The sequence below is a fragment of the Canis aureus genome, chromosome 25 (genome assembly GCF_053574225.1).
Source record: "Canis aureus isolate CA01 chromosome 25, VMU_Caureus_v.1.0, whole genome shotgun sequence".
Lineage (NCBI taxonomy): Eukaryota > Metazoa > Chordata > Mammalia > Carnivora > Canidae > Canis > Canis aureus.
In genome coordinates, this window is record NC_135635.1 from 46,753,646 (window position 1) to 46,767,061 (window position 13,416).

A 13,416-nucleotide genomic window follows, 5' to 3' on the forward strand; every position below is an offset into this window, starting at 1 on the left:
ATTTTACTTATTTATTTTGTTTCCTTTTACTATGACATAAACTCTACAAAAGTGAATATTTTTGTCTCTTTTGTTCACTGTAGGATCTTCAGTACTTAGAACAGGGCCTAGCACCTAGCAGGTGTTCAAAAAGTACTTGAAGAATAAGTGAAGTCCAGACTTTATCATCTTATATGGTTACAGGTCCATACTTCTCTTTCTTCAGAGTTTGATGGCTTTCATGTTTCTGCCTCAGCTTTCCATGAGGACTTTCTGCAGAGAGCTGAAAGCCTAGCAGATGGGTGTGTCTATATCCAGCGATAAGGGAAGGGGATGTATGGTGTAAACTGGCACTTACCCTGTGCCTGAAGTTTCTAATTTAATCACCCGGGGACTAAACAATTCTAGAGAATTTTTGCAAAGAGTTCAAAAGGTAGGGAACTGAGGAGAAACTAAAGCTGAGAGAATCTAGTATGGATTCGGCAGAGTCTGGGGGAAGCACATAATACAATAGCTGATGTAGTTTAGGTATCTGTGTAAATAATTTAATAATTATTATTATAGCTGTAATCTATTGAATACCTGCTCTGTATTAGTTCTTCATTGTAAGTTGCATTAACACCATGTGGCTTTGTTTTCACAATATCTCTATTTCGTATGAAGCAGTGAGGCTCAATGAGCTTGCTTGTGCAATGACTGACTGTAAATTCTCTGAATAGAAAATGTAGAACTCAAGCCTGTCCTGTAGAACAGAATAGTGGTTAAATATATGGCTTTGAGCAAAAATAGCCTTGTTGACTTGGTTTTTGTGTGACCTTCAGCAAACTGTTTAAATAAGCTCCAACGTCCTCACCTGTGAAATGGGGCTAACAGTTGCTCTTAATCCCCCCAGGGTTGAGGGGAGGATTAAATGCGACGGTACGCGGAGCGCTCAGCGCCGGGGCAGGCCCGGGAAGCGCGGGCCGGATGCGAGCCGTCTGGGAAGGCGAAACGCGTGAGAAGCGTCCGGCTCCGGTGTTTCCCCTCGGTGCGCTCTGTCCTCCTGCAGTTCTAATTGCTACTCTTGCAGAAGCTCAGCTTTAGAAGCCGGCACGTAACCCCACCTCCGTTACCGGAATTTCCTCCGTCTGGCCTCTGCTGGGACCGGTCGGTGTGGGGACTTCGGTTTGATTTTCCAAAGCTTGGGCGCCAGTGTGTTTTCTCCGGGGACAGTGAGGGTCTCTGGGGCGTGGTGTGCTGGGAGCTGTAGTCCGAACTCCCGCATCTGCATCAAGATGGCGGCTGAGCCGAGAGCCAGAGAACCACAACTCCCAGAGTCCTCCGCGCCCCCGGGGACCCCGTGAGTCCACAGGGGACTGCGAGAGCTGGAGATGTCGGTGCCCTTGTCCCGCGCCTGCAGTGAGCGGCTCTGTTCATGAAAAGGAACCTGGAACGGCACTCCCGGGGCTAAATTGGTATCCGTACATGTCGTGGGGCCAGGTATTCCAGGGATGCGGCTGTTCTGCAAATCTGAGGTGTAAACTGGTTCCCCGGGTGTCAGGCTGTTTTGATCTGCAGCAGCCGCCCGGCGAGCCCAGCCTTTGCCCTAAATGCGGCCACTAGGGTTCCCTTCTCCGGGACTCGGCCTCGGGAAGGGCTGGGGGCAAGGCTGTGAGCACTGTCCCTCTTCTCCCAGGCCGGCTCGAGTGTGCTGCGGCTCCCAGCGAGGCTGCTGCCCTGACGTCCGCGGAAACAGGCCCTGACCCCGCTGGCGATGAAGAGTGACTCCGCGAGCCCCGCGGCCGCCCTCGGGCTGTGGGGGCCGGTGAGGAGCAGCGAGCCCGCGCGCGCCGCCCCGGCCCCGGCCCCGGCCCCCGCCCCCGCCCCCGCCCCCGCCCCGGCCCCGGCCCCCGCCCCCGCCCCGGCCCCGGCCCCCGCCCCCGCCCCGGCCCCGGCCCCGGCCCCGGCCCCGGCCCAGCCCGCCGCCGCCGCCGCCGCCGCCGCCCTGCTGGAGGACGCCGCAGACCTCCTGGTGGTGCACCTGGACTTCCGCGCCGCGCTGCGCACCTGCGAGCGCGCCTGGCGGAGCTTGGCCGGCGACCAGGCGGCAGCGTACGTGCTGGGCTCCGCTCCTTTCCGGGTGACCTGGCCGAGGGCCTCGGGATCTTGGCAGTTCTGTCCTTCCCGGGGTGCTCACAAGGAGCCTTACGCCCTCTGAGAGGCTGGTGTGCCCCTTCTACAGAGGAGGAAATTGAGGCACTGCGCAATGACCGCGTTTTTCTTCTTGGGAGAGGAGGTTAATAGAGCTTCGTGAGAACTCACAGCCAGTTCTTTTCTCCCTGTTCCGTGTACAGTGGCATGGGGGGGGGGGCGCGGGGGAGACAGATGTGCACTAAGTGTTAAATTATTTCAGTGAGCGGGTGGTGGAAGTCTAGGTATGCTTCTCTCCCCCGCGTTGTTCGCTTCTGACCTTGGCTGATAAATGGAAATGGGGTTCGGAGCTGGAGTAGTGTCCTGGTCCTGTTGAAGGACGGGATTAAAGAATCAATCCGGAGAAAACCTTGGCTCTGCCTTGCTCTTTCTAATGCTGTTAGCCTCTTTGGGAAGTTGAGGGCATCAGGAGGTGGTGGGTAGAATAGTCAAAGCTGGCCCCCAGAAAACGACGAACTGGGGAACCCTGGCTGTGTTTTTAGGGGATAGGGGATACGGGCCTGTTGCAGTACATGCTGGAGGCCGTGATTTGGGGTACCTGGATGTACCTCACGTGGTGTTAACAAGCCAGTTGTGAAGTTCCTTTACCCACACTCAACCAGAAACCTTGCAGCGTCCCCACTGTTCTACTAGGCAGACTTTTAGCTCCAGCTCTCTTTCCACCCATACACCTGTGCTACATATTGTCCCTTTTCCCTACCCTAATTTCATCTGGATACAAAGATGTATGTTAGGCAACAGTTGAGTTGCCTCCATGAGATTTACGGGGACGTTGAACTCCTGGGGGAAAGGGCAGTTTTCTGTGTTGGCACTCAAGAAACCAGTTGTAATTTGAGATCCTCTTGAATACTCACTAAAGGGGAGGATAGAGGTGAAGGCTGCTGAGTTGGGAGCTGGGGAGGAACAATCCCAGGGTGAATGTAGTAATGGAAATGAGTATCTATCTTTTTTTTTTCTTTCTTTCTTTCTTTTCTTTCTTTTCTTTTCTTTCTTTCTTTTTCTTCCTTCCTTCCTTCCTTCCTTCCTTCCTTCCTTCCTTCCTTCCTTGTGTGTGAGCAGGCAGGGTGGGGAGGGGCAGAGGTAGAGGGAAAGAAAGCATCTCCATCAGGCCCCACACTAAGCATGAAGCTTAGGAAGTGGGGCTCAATCCCAAGATCATGACCTGAGCAGAAACCAAGAGTCAATGCTTAACTGACTGAGCCACCCAGGCGCCCCTGGAGGGGAACCATTCCTAAACTTGAATTGGTTTTTCTGCTGGCAGCTCCTTGGAGGTGAAAGGCTCCCTTTGTGTTGTGGGGATCCAGGCCCTGGCAGAAATGAATCGGTGGCGGGAAGTCCTGTCCTGGGTTCTTCAGTATTACCAGGTCCCTGAAAAGCTACCCCCCAAAGTCCTGGAACTATGGTAGGTCCTTGTTCTGATTCATTGGATTGGCTCAGGAAAAAGCGGATTTTCATGTCTTTTTCTGAATCTGTGCCTAATATCTTTTTACCCCATTGCCTACCATTTCCCTCTATATCTAATTTTTTTAACCCCAAAACATAGCCATGAAGGATGAGGAAGGGAGAATTTAGGAATGGGGTAGAGAAAAAGAGGAGAAGAGACAATGGGAATAGGAGATGTGAAGTGGAGTATGTCCTAGCTGAGAGAGCTTCTTGCAACTTCCTAGGAATCCCTAATTCTTTTCAGTATCCTCATCCCATAGGGAAGGACTGGAGGACATAGGGGAGGGGTTCAGTGGGAAAGGGTGGTAGTTAGGAGAATCAGCTGTGGAGCACTGACTATTCTTTTTTTGAAATTGTATTATTTGGGGCTGCAGTGTTCTTTTATACAGCAAAATGCAGGAGCCTGGAGCTGTGCTGGAAGTGGTCAGTGCCTGGCTGCAAGACCCAGACAATCAAGGCCTTCCAGAATACAGAGCCTTGGCAGAACTTCACCTGCAGCGGGTGCTCCTGCCTCTCGGCTACTTGTCAGAGGCTGAGGAGCTAGTGGTGGGCTCTGCAGCCTTCAGTGAGGAAGAGCGGTTGGATGTACTTCAGGACATTCGGAAGGCAAAGCAACAGCAGAAACACCAACACTTGGGCTCTGAGGAGGCCCAGAAGTTGAACCAGGAAGGTAGGACATCATCCTTCTGTGGCCACTGTAAAGTGGAGTTGTGGGCTTTCCCCTATACCTTGGGGTTCTCATGACATTCCCTGGAGCAATTATTTGGATGAGTAACTCCTAAATTGCAGAATAGGAAACCTGTTGATTTGATTAAAAAGCCAAACTTTGACCCTCTGTAGTTGGCAGTGGAAGGAGAATCCCTATATAGGGAGGTATCGATGAGTCTCAGAACCTTAATTCTTGTCTCTTGAAAGCCACCTTCTCCTTAGGGTCCACTCACTAGATCTCTTGTCTCTGTCATGCTGGCCTGAGTGGGATGTTATTCCTTCCTTCAAAGCTGGCCCAATACAGACACACCTGAGCTGTGCTATAGGATAGCTAAAGGAGAATAAGAAGCTGCTCCAACAAGTTGGTCACTTGACTTAGATAAACTTCTGTATCTACAGCTAGGCCCCATTGCCCTACCTCTGTCTGCCTTTACGTACTAGATCTCCTGGGTATCTGCCCAGTAGAGTGCACTTCCACACAATGGTTTTTATAGGGAAGCTATTTGAAGACCCAACATCATACACCTGGCTATTATCATACAGGGGATGCCTCATAGAGTTGGGTGTGGGCATGTGTGTTATTTTGTTATAAGGGATTTTAAAGGTCCTCTACTCCAGACTTGGCACTGCTTGTTCTCAAATTGGTGGTGTTCATGTTTATATTTATCACTTTTGACTTCTTTACTATATATATTGAGTGCCCTTCATTTTCCTGCATTAATGTGATAATCAAGAACTATTACTCCGTGTAACTCTCTGTACATATCTTAGGCCAAAATATAAAGAATACTGTAAAGTAATATTTAAAAAGTACACCAAATATGCCAGATTTACCCAGCTGAGTAGCTGTTGTCTATCAAAAGTCTCTCCTAAGGAGATGACATTCTAGTGTTGTAGTCTCTCCTTAAAACATTTTTGGAGCTTTTGGAATTTCTTTTAGAACTACATGAGTGAACTAGACTTGTTACCTTTTGCTCAACTCTCATAATTAAGCTCAAAGCTCAGAGTCAGAGAAGCTGGTTCTCTTGGACTGGACTACCCTGCAGTTATGCTCTCTTTTCCCTGACCAGGCTCCTTCTCCCACAAGTTCCTGTCACTAATGATGTTGTTTCGCCGGCTTTGGGATTCTATAGTGAGCCACTTCTTTTCCATGCCCTTCAAAAAGAGCCTCCTGGCTGCCTTGATCCTCTGCCTCTTGGTGGTGAGGTTTGATCCAGGTGAGTAATAAAGCCCGTCTTCTCTCCCACCCTTCCTCGGGAAGGTACAGTTGAACAGGGGCTGGGTCAGTGGGAGCCTGCTGGGGATGGAGACAGATTCCATGCCACTTCTCCCTGAGTCTTTTCTATAAGGAGTGACTATTTGGACCTCAGTGAGAGCCAGCCCAGCTCACCTAGGAGAGAACAGCCTTGGAGTCCATGAGAGCAGTCTGGAGGAAATCCACTGTACTCTGTTGACTTTCGGACATTGACTTTGAGTCATTGTCATCTACTTTATCTGAGGATGAACTCTGACTAGAATGTGATAATTAGAAAAAAAATTTCCTCATTGGATATCTAAAAAATTGTGTTAAATTCTAAGTGAAATACATGTACATTTTAGAAAATGTGGAAAATAGAGAAAAGGAAGAAAACAGAAATCGCCTATAAGTTTGCTATTGTAATGGTTGTGCTTTTAGTCTCTTTCTATATGGATATAGATAAATTTTGCATGTTATAAATGTTCTTTAAAACATGGCTTTAGGGATGCCTGGGTGGCTCAATGGTTGAGTGTCTGCTTTTGGCTCTCAGGTCATGATCCCGGCAGGGAGCCTGCTTCTTCCTCTGCCTCTGTTTCTGCCTTTCTCTCTGTGTTTCTCATGAATAAATAAATAAAACCTTAAAAAACAAGAACAACATGGCTTTACATTTTATGTATTATTTAACATAAATAATATTCTAACTTACAGAAACTTCCATAGTTGATCAACAACCCCTTGTTATTGAACATTTTGATTATTTCTTACTCTGTTTTCTGCAGTGCTGTGCAGCAGACATGAACTCCCTAAGTACTATTTGGGAACAACCCTGGTTATTTCCTGAGGATTAACTCCCCAAAATTAAGTGCTGAGCCAAAGATTAGGAGCTTACTCTTCTAGATTTTTATGTTTGTGTGTTACTCTATGTGAGTTATGGTCTAATCTCTACTCTTCTTATGAATTTAGACTTAGAATAGACATATAACTTTCAAAACTGCAGGGAAAACTGGAAACCCTATTCCAGTCCCTTCATTTTCTTTTTCTTTCTTTTTTGGTCAAGAAACCGAAGAACCAGAAAAAAAAGTGACTAGCCCAGGATCACACAAATAATTTGTCTATTTAAAAAATTGCCAGGGATCCCTGGGTGGCGCAGCGGTTTGGCGCCTGCCTTTGGCCCAGGGCGCGATCCTGGAGACCCGGGATCGAATCCCACGTCGGGCTCCCGGTGCATGGAGCCTGCTTCTCCCTCTGCCTGTGTCTCTGCCTCTCTCTCTCTCTCTGTGACTATCATAAATAAATAAAAATTAAAAAAAAAAAAAAAGATTTAAAAAAAAAATTGCCAGTTCTTGGGTGCACCCAGGTGGTACAGTTAGTTAAGCATCTGACTTGGTTTTGGCTTGAGTCACAATCTCAGGATTGTGAGATCCAGCCCCACATGGAGCCTGGTGTTGGGCTACGAGCTCAATGGGGGAGTCTGCTTGAGACTCTCTGCCTCTGCTCCTTCTCCCACTTTCTACTCCATGTGCACACTCTTGAGCATGTGTACTCTCCCTCTCTAATACATAAATCTTGGAAGAAAAAAAAAAAAAAAGAAACTAACCCAAACCTCCCAGTTCTCGTGTTTATCTTCAGGTCTTCCCATTTCCCCCATTCACCTTTCTCTTATTCTTTTTTTTTTCCTCAAGATTATTTATTTATTTATTCATTCATTTATTCATTCATTCATAAAGACACACACAGAGAGAGAAAGACAGAGGGAGAAGCAGGCTCCATGCAGGGAGCCGGATGCGGGACTCGATCCCAGGACCCCAGAGTCATGCCCGGGGCCAAAGGCAGGCCCCAAACCACTGAGCCACCAAGGGATCCCCTTATTATTATTATTTTTAAAGGTTTTATTTATCTATTCATGAGAGACAGAGAGAGAGAGAGAGAGAGGCAAGGACACAGGCAGAGGGAGAAAGAAGCAGGCTTCTCACAGGGAGCCCAATGTGGGAGTTGATCCCAGGTCCCCAGATCACACCCTGAGCTGAAGGCAGATGCTCAACCGCTAAGCCACCCAGGCATCCCCCTTTCTCTTATTCTGTGAGCTTTTTTGCATAGCTCCAAGCTGTCCTTTTTGCTTTGCTGAATAGGAGACAGGAGTACAGCTTTGTTTGAGGAAAGAGTCACTTGTTAGTTCTCAGGAAGGCTGACGATAGTTTGTGTTCATTCCTGTCCACTCTCTGACTTTCTACTTTGTTCCAGAGACTTGATAAAAATTTAGAATTTTTTTGTATGGTTTTTAGAAGTTGGTTTCTTCTGAGCGAGGGCAGCAAGAGGCAATTTGAGCTTGCTGCTTCCCAGGCTACTCAGAGCTTCGCAGTGCTCTGGCCTAGCACTCCTGACCCCCAGTGGCAGTCTTGACTCATTGCAGCAGTGGTGCTGTGAGGAGAACCCATGACGAGGCTGCAACTAGAACTCTTTAGGAAGGATGTAAAGAGAATAGACTGTCAATAGCTTTCTTTAAAAATAACATTTTTCTAAAAAAAATTAAAATAAAAAATAAAAATAAAAATAAAATAACATTTTTCTTTTTAAGAAAGAAAAAAATCAGTTAAAAAATCAGCAAATAAGGAAAAACCAATCAGTTCAACCTTAATTCCGAAGAGGTAGATTGAACTTTATTTTCAATATAATTAACTAAGGATGAAAATAGATAATACTGTCACTTGGCTCCAGGTTAAGAAGGTATGAAAAGGAATTTAGTGAAATGTCTTCTCAAATATATCTTCCCAGAGGCAGCCACCATTACGAGTTTTTTGGTGTGTGTATAAAAAAGTTAGGGTAAAACATAATAAGTTTGGATCTTTTTCTCAGTAAACTTAAGGTCACTCTAATCCAAGTGAAGAAAATATATCTCATAAAGTATATCCTAGAGAAAGTGAAATTCTTTATTGTTGGGAAGGGGAGGAGGAGCAAATAACACCAAGTATCAATATATGCTTTAAAAAGATCATGCATGTTCCCAAAACAGTAGGATTTCCCAGGGATGGGATTTGAGGCTGAAGGGAGGAAGAAGGGAGTAGAGGCAGGCACACTGACAACCATCTTCCTTTTCCCTGCAGCTTCTCCTTCTTCCTTGCCCTTCCTCTACAAGCTGGCTCAGCTCTTCCATCGGATTCAGGAGGGCATGTTTTCTCTCTACCGGCTTCCTGTCCACGACTGAGTGGTCTTTCCCATTCCACTCACCGTCTCTACTCTCCAAGTCTGCCAGGACAGAAGCAGAGTAACTCATCAGTGGCAGCTCTCCTGTTGCTGGCTGGGTGCTAGTGGGAATGGGGCCAGCCCCAATTCTAGAAAGAGGTGATCCAGTCTGGTGAACTGTGTTTTGCCACCTGAATGTTCTCCCCTTTGCACCCCACTTCGGCTGGTGTTGGTAGGTAATGTGGGAACAAAGTGGGGCCAGAGGCCACAAATCCTCCAGAATAATACTCCCTTATACCCAGAGGCCCCTCCTAAAGGAGGAGTTTGGGAGAGGAGCGTGTCCGTGAAATATTCCATTTTCTTGTCAAAGGCAAGGAGTTGATTTCTCAGGTCAGGGTGTTAATGAGGCTGGAAGTACAGAAAACTCTGATGGAATGACCCTTGGCCTTTCACTTCCTTGGCCTTTCACTTCCTTCTAAAACTTACCTCTGAAAATTGCCTCACAAGGCAGGTCCTTAATTAGGCAGAGTAAAGATCTGAGAGGGCCTCTTTTTTTTTTTTTTTTTTTTAATTTATTTATGATAGTCACAGAGAGAGAGAGAGAGGCAGAGACACAGGCAGAGGGAGAAGCAGGCTCCATGCACTGGGAGCCTGACGTGGGACTCGATCCCGGGTCTCCAGGATCGCGCCCTGGGCCAAAGGCAGGCGCCAAACCTCTGCGCCACCCAGGGATCCCTGAGAGGGCCTCTTAATTCTTTTCTATGCTCCTCTCCACTGGATCTGTGGACAGGAGCAGAGAGAGGTTATTTATCAATACACCATTCCTGTGGTTCTGCAATGGGCTTGAAACTGCTTGGGCCCTCTCTTTTCAGACCAGGATGTGGTTTTCAGGTGACTGTTGAAAGCCAAGTAAAGCTGCTCTGCTCTTCTCACTGGGTAAAGTGATCTTGCTTGGTGCCCCTGGGCTTCAGCTCAATTTTCCAGGTTGTCAGTGGCCAAGTCCTGCTCTATTACACACAGTATTCCTGTGCTCTCTTCCTGTCAATCCCTGCAATAGTATTTTTGCACTTTTTCCTATGGCTGTTTCACTAGGTTCTGCCTATATCATTGCCTTCTTGGTGCCCGCTGTTGCTGGTTGCCTCCCTTCCTATGTCCTGTTGTTCTAGTTATAGTACACTGTTGGTATAATGTACAAGTTTTTCTGCTCATGTGACCTTGAAAAGTAGGCCAGCCCCAGAAGCTGATGAGCTGAAAATGGAACTGGGTAATCAGGTGAGCTAGAAGGGATGTGTGGAGGGAGTTGGGCAGAGGGGAGATATGGGTTTTGAAGTCAATGAACAATTCATTGCGGAGGCATTGGGGCCATAGCATTTGAGAATTTGAAATGTTTCAGTGTTTTCTGTCACTGGCCGCCAGAATCTCAGATGTTTCTGTGCAAGTAAATATAAAACACTGCTGTGCTGTTGGAACTGTAAAAGGCTTTCAACAGGGGCTAGGCTTTTTGAGGCTGAAGGCCAAGCAAACCACCCCCTGCTGGGGCTTCAGGCAATGTTGATGCCAGGAATATAGGAGGTGCTTATTAGTTTCTAGTGGGTTGCTTTTCAGGAGTTTCAAGTCAACAACTTCTCTTTAGTAAAATGGGTAGAATAAGTAAACCTCATGGGCCCTAGGTAGAAAAGTTGGCCCTAGGGTGTGGTCCAACTCTGTGGGAAATGAATCCGTGCTTTTACATATAGACTTTTAAATAGAGTTAAGAACTCTGGGGAGAGGCAAGGAGACAGGTTAGCTTTGGTATCTCTCTGTTAGAATGATTTCTCAAAATGAAGATCTAGTACCTTTCTTGACCCTAGATAAAAGTCTTTAATAGCTTTCCATGCATCACATGGCATTTCTTAAATCCATCATGCAATTTAGGGCATCTTCTGCACTGGTGTTGGCTAACACCTCACTTTCGTGCAGGCCTCTGTTCCTCACACCTGCTGCCCGCCGGCTGTGCAGCCTGTCATAGTTTTCTGAACATTTCCTGCTCCTTCACACCGCTGAACCTTTAGCACCTGCTCTTCCCTCTGGGAGGTCCAGCTCCCACTTTTTGCCTTGTTAGCTCCTCAAATTTCCAGACTTCCTCAAGGTTACCTTTGGGAATCCTTTCCCTATGTCTTCTGCTTCCATGTCCCTATTTCCTATCCTTCTTGTGGTTGTGACCTCATGGCCGTAAAACTGTGAAGTTCTTTGTTCCCTCCAGTCACTGTGAGCTCTTTGAAGCTGGGGAATGTGGCTTGTTGCAATGTTTAAGAATCAGGTTTGGATCCCTGCTCTATTACTCACAGAGGTATGTGACAGTTGGAAACTGACCTATCCTTTCTCTGCCTCAGTGTCCTCATCTGTTAGTGAGTTATTATCTCATAGACCAAGTAAAGGAGAGCCGACTTAGGAAGTGCTTAGCATGTTATCCTGCTCCAATAAGAGCTCTTGTGAGTGGTAGCTGTGTCCTGGTCGCCTAGCCCAGCCCCCAGGAATGTGAAGGTATTCAGAGATATTCAGATTAATGAACTGTTTCAGCCACCATGACATAAGATCTGTGTGCTTTGGTGTGTTTTGTATTGTGAAAAGTCTGAGTAAAAAGAAGACCCGACTATGCCCACCTTCTTTTTCTGTCTGTTCCCTGAAGTTCCTCTGTATTATTCTGCTTGCAGGCCTCTAGGTTCTGTTTGATGTTTGTCTTGAACTCTTAAGTGTTGTCTGATAACCAGCCCCAATTCCCTTCCTAGTCCAACGAGGTACTCAGAATCAGAACTGCTCTGATGAGACTTTGACCCTTTCTAAGGATGGAGGCTGGTATTCATATTAGTCTTCAAGTCTGGGCTTCACGAGGTCAGAAATGAAGGGAGGGCTTCCTTGTTGGACTTAGACCTGTGTTAGCCATTAGCCACATGGGGTTTTTGAGCATTCGAAATGTGGCTAGTCCAAATCAAGATGTTCTGTAAATGTAAAATACTCACTGGATTTTGAAGATTTAGTACTAAAAAAAGAATGGAAACTCAGTAATTTTTATATTGATCGCATGTTGAAATGATAATATTTTGGACATATTGGGTTAAATAAAATCTATTACAATTGATCTCAGCTGTTTCTTTTTACTGTTTTGTAGGGCTCCTAGAATGTTTAAAATGACATATATGACTCACATTTGTATTTCTATCGTATAGTGCTGTTGAACACACAGTATACATCAAGTTCAGAGGGGATAGCGATCAGCATTATATGCTGGGATTTTACAGAGTGTTAGATCTGGGAAGATCATTTCTTATAGCACCTCCTCCCCTTTTTAAGTTATGGAAATTGAGATCCATAGAGGTGATGTGATTTGCCTCGAGATGCATAGCCTGAATAAGATCAAGGTCTCCTGACCCTCGAGTCTGGTGTTCCTGTCGCTGTGCCATGATCCTGCTTCACTTGCCCTAAAATCAATCACTCTCTGGCTGAAATTCACTGTTAATATACACATATATCTAGGAGGGTAACTTCACTTGGAGTTGGTAGATTTGTTTTACAGACTTTTTTTTTTTTTTTTTTTTTTCATTTTACAGGCTTCTGAGAGAATACAACATAGAACAGGTATTTTAACCTTTAGGGATGCTGAGAAGAGCAGCAATGGGTAATGTCTATGGTCAGACAGGAGGCTAGGGAGGTTGGGGTGAGGGGGAGAGGTGACATTAGGCTACCGTGGGCCATCACAGGGGTGGAGGTGGGGGACTGGTGAAGGACATAGTTGTTCTACTTCCAAAAAGCCGCTTAGAAGGGACTGACTCTCAGCTTTGTGCAGGTGCTCTCCGCTCTTGTGCACATGTATGTTTGCACATGTGTGCATGTAAGGCATTTAAAAATGATACAGAAGTTTTACATATAGGGTACAGATTTCAAAATCACAAAAGGATATTCATGGAAAAGAGTATCTTTATTTCCACTCCCAGTTTCCTGCCCAGAGGCCACCACTGTTAATTAATTAATCTTGGATGATTGTTCCTCATCGGCTCACGTAGAGCTGCCTCATTCTTACTAGCTATTCAGTATTCCATTGTGTGATAGGATTGCAGTGTATAAAACCCCCTTTCTCTTTTTAATATATTGAAACTTCTCTACCTTCTCCTAAGTTGAAACACAGCCACTCTGAGCTTGAGATTAGCAGGTACTGGTCTTGCCTCTTTATAGTCACTTCCTAGCAAACATGGGGCAGTCTGTTCAGCCTGTCTGGTAACTACCACAGCCGCAGTGGGAGATAAGAGCAGGCCCTTTCACATCCTGGACATTCAGTTTTTCTGAATCTCGACTGGTGCTAAAGCAGCCTCTGCCATCTGGTGAAAAGAGCCAGAGGAAATGGCAGAAAGAGAAAGGCCTGACATGAATTGCAAGTAGGGCACTGGCACACCATCTTGCCCTCTTTGCCTTCTTACATGGAGGAGTCCCAGGGCCAATGGAATTTCACCTCTGGCACCCACAGGTGAGGCCTATTGTAATTCCGTTAATTTTACTCTCTGGCTTAGGCAAGCTTCCTGCCATAGCACTACTTTGGAATTTGATACATGACGCTGAAGTGTTTACTAGAAGAAAGTAGGGCCCTTTTGCTTCCCTCCCTCTGGAAACCTTAGTTTTATGGACTGATAAGAAGTGAAGTTAAAAGG

At 46.3% G+C, this 13,416-nt stretch overlaps 1 protein-coding gene across 1 annotated transcript; it reads left to right on the forward strand.

Moving 5' to 3' along the window:
* The first annotated feature begins 1,090 nt into the window (after positions 1-1,090).
* Positions 1,091-11,855, forward strand: PEX26 (peroxisomal biogenesis factor 26). The gene is made up of 7 exons (XM_077871802.1): positions 1,091-1,458; positions 1,655-1,826; positions 1,953-2,167; positions 3,420-3,571; positions 3,987-4,282; positions 5,391-5,537; positions 8,659-11,855. The coding sequence occupies exons 2-7, from the start codon at positions 1,733-1,735 to the stop codon at positions 8,757-8,759; spliced, it is 1,005 nt and encodes a 334-aa protein (XP_077727928.1). The 5' UTR covers positions 1,091-1,458; positions 1,655-1,732; the 3' UTR covers positions 8,760-11,855.
* Positions 11,856-13,416: the final 1,561 nt, after the last annotated feature.

Bases quoted from the DNA above. Each gene is read 5' to 3' on its own strand.
- PEX26 (XM_077871802.1), top strand. From the start codon at position 1,733: ATGAAGAGTGACTCCGCGAGCCCCGCGGCCGCCCTCGGGCTGTGGGGG. The intron at 2,168-3,419 runs GCCCTCTGAGAG...TGAATTGGTTTT, and splicing joins GTGCTCACAAGGAGCCTTAC to TCTGCTGGCAGCTCCTTGGA. The intron at 4,283-5,390 runs GTAGGACATCAT...TTCCCTGACCAG, and splicing joins CCAGAAGTTGAACCAGGAAG to GCTCCTTCTCCCACAAGTTC.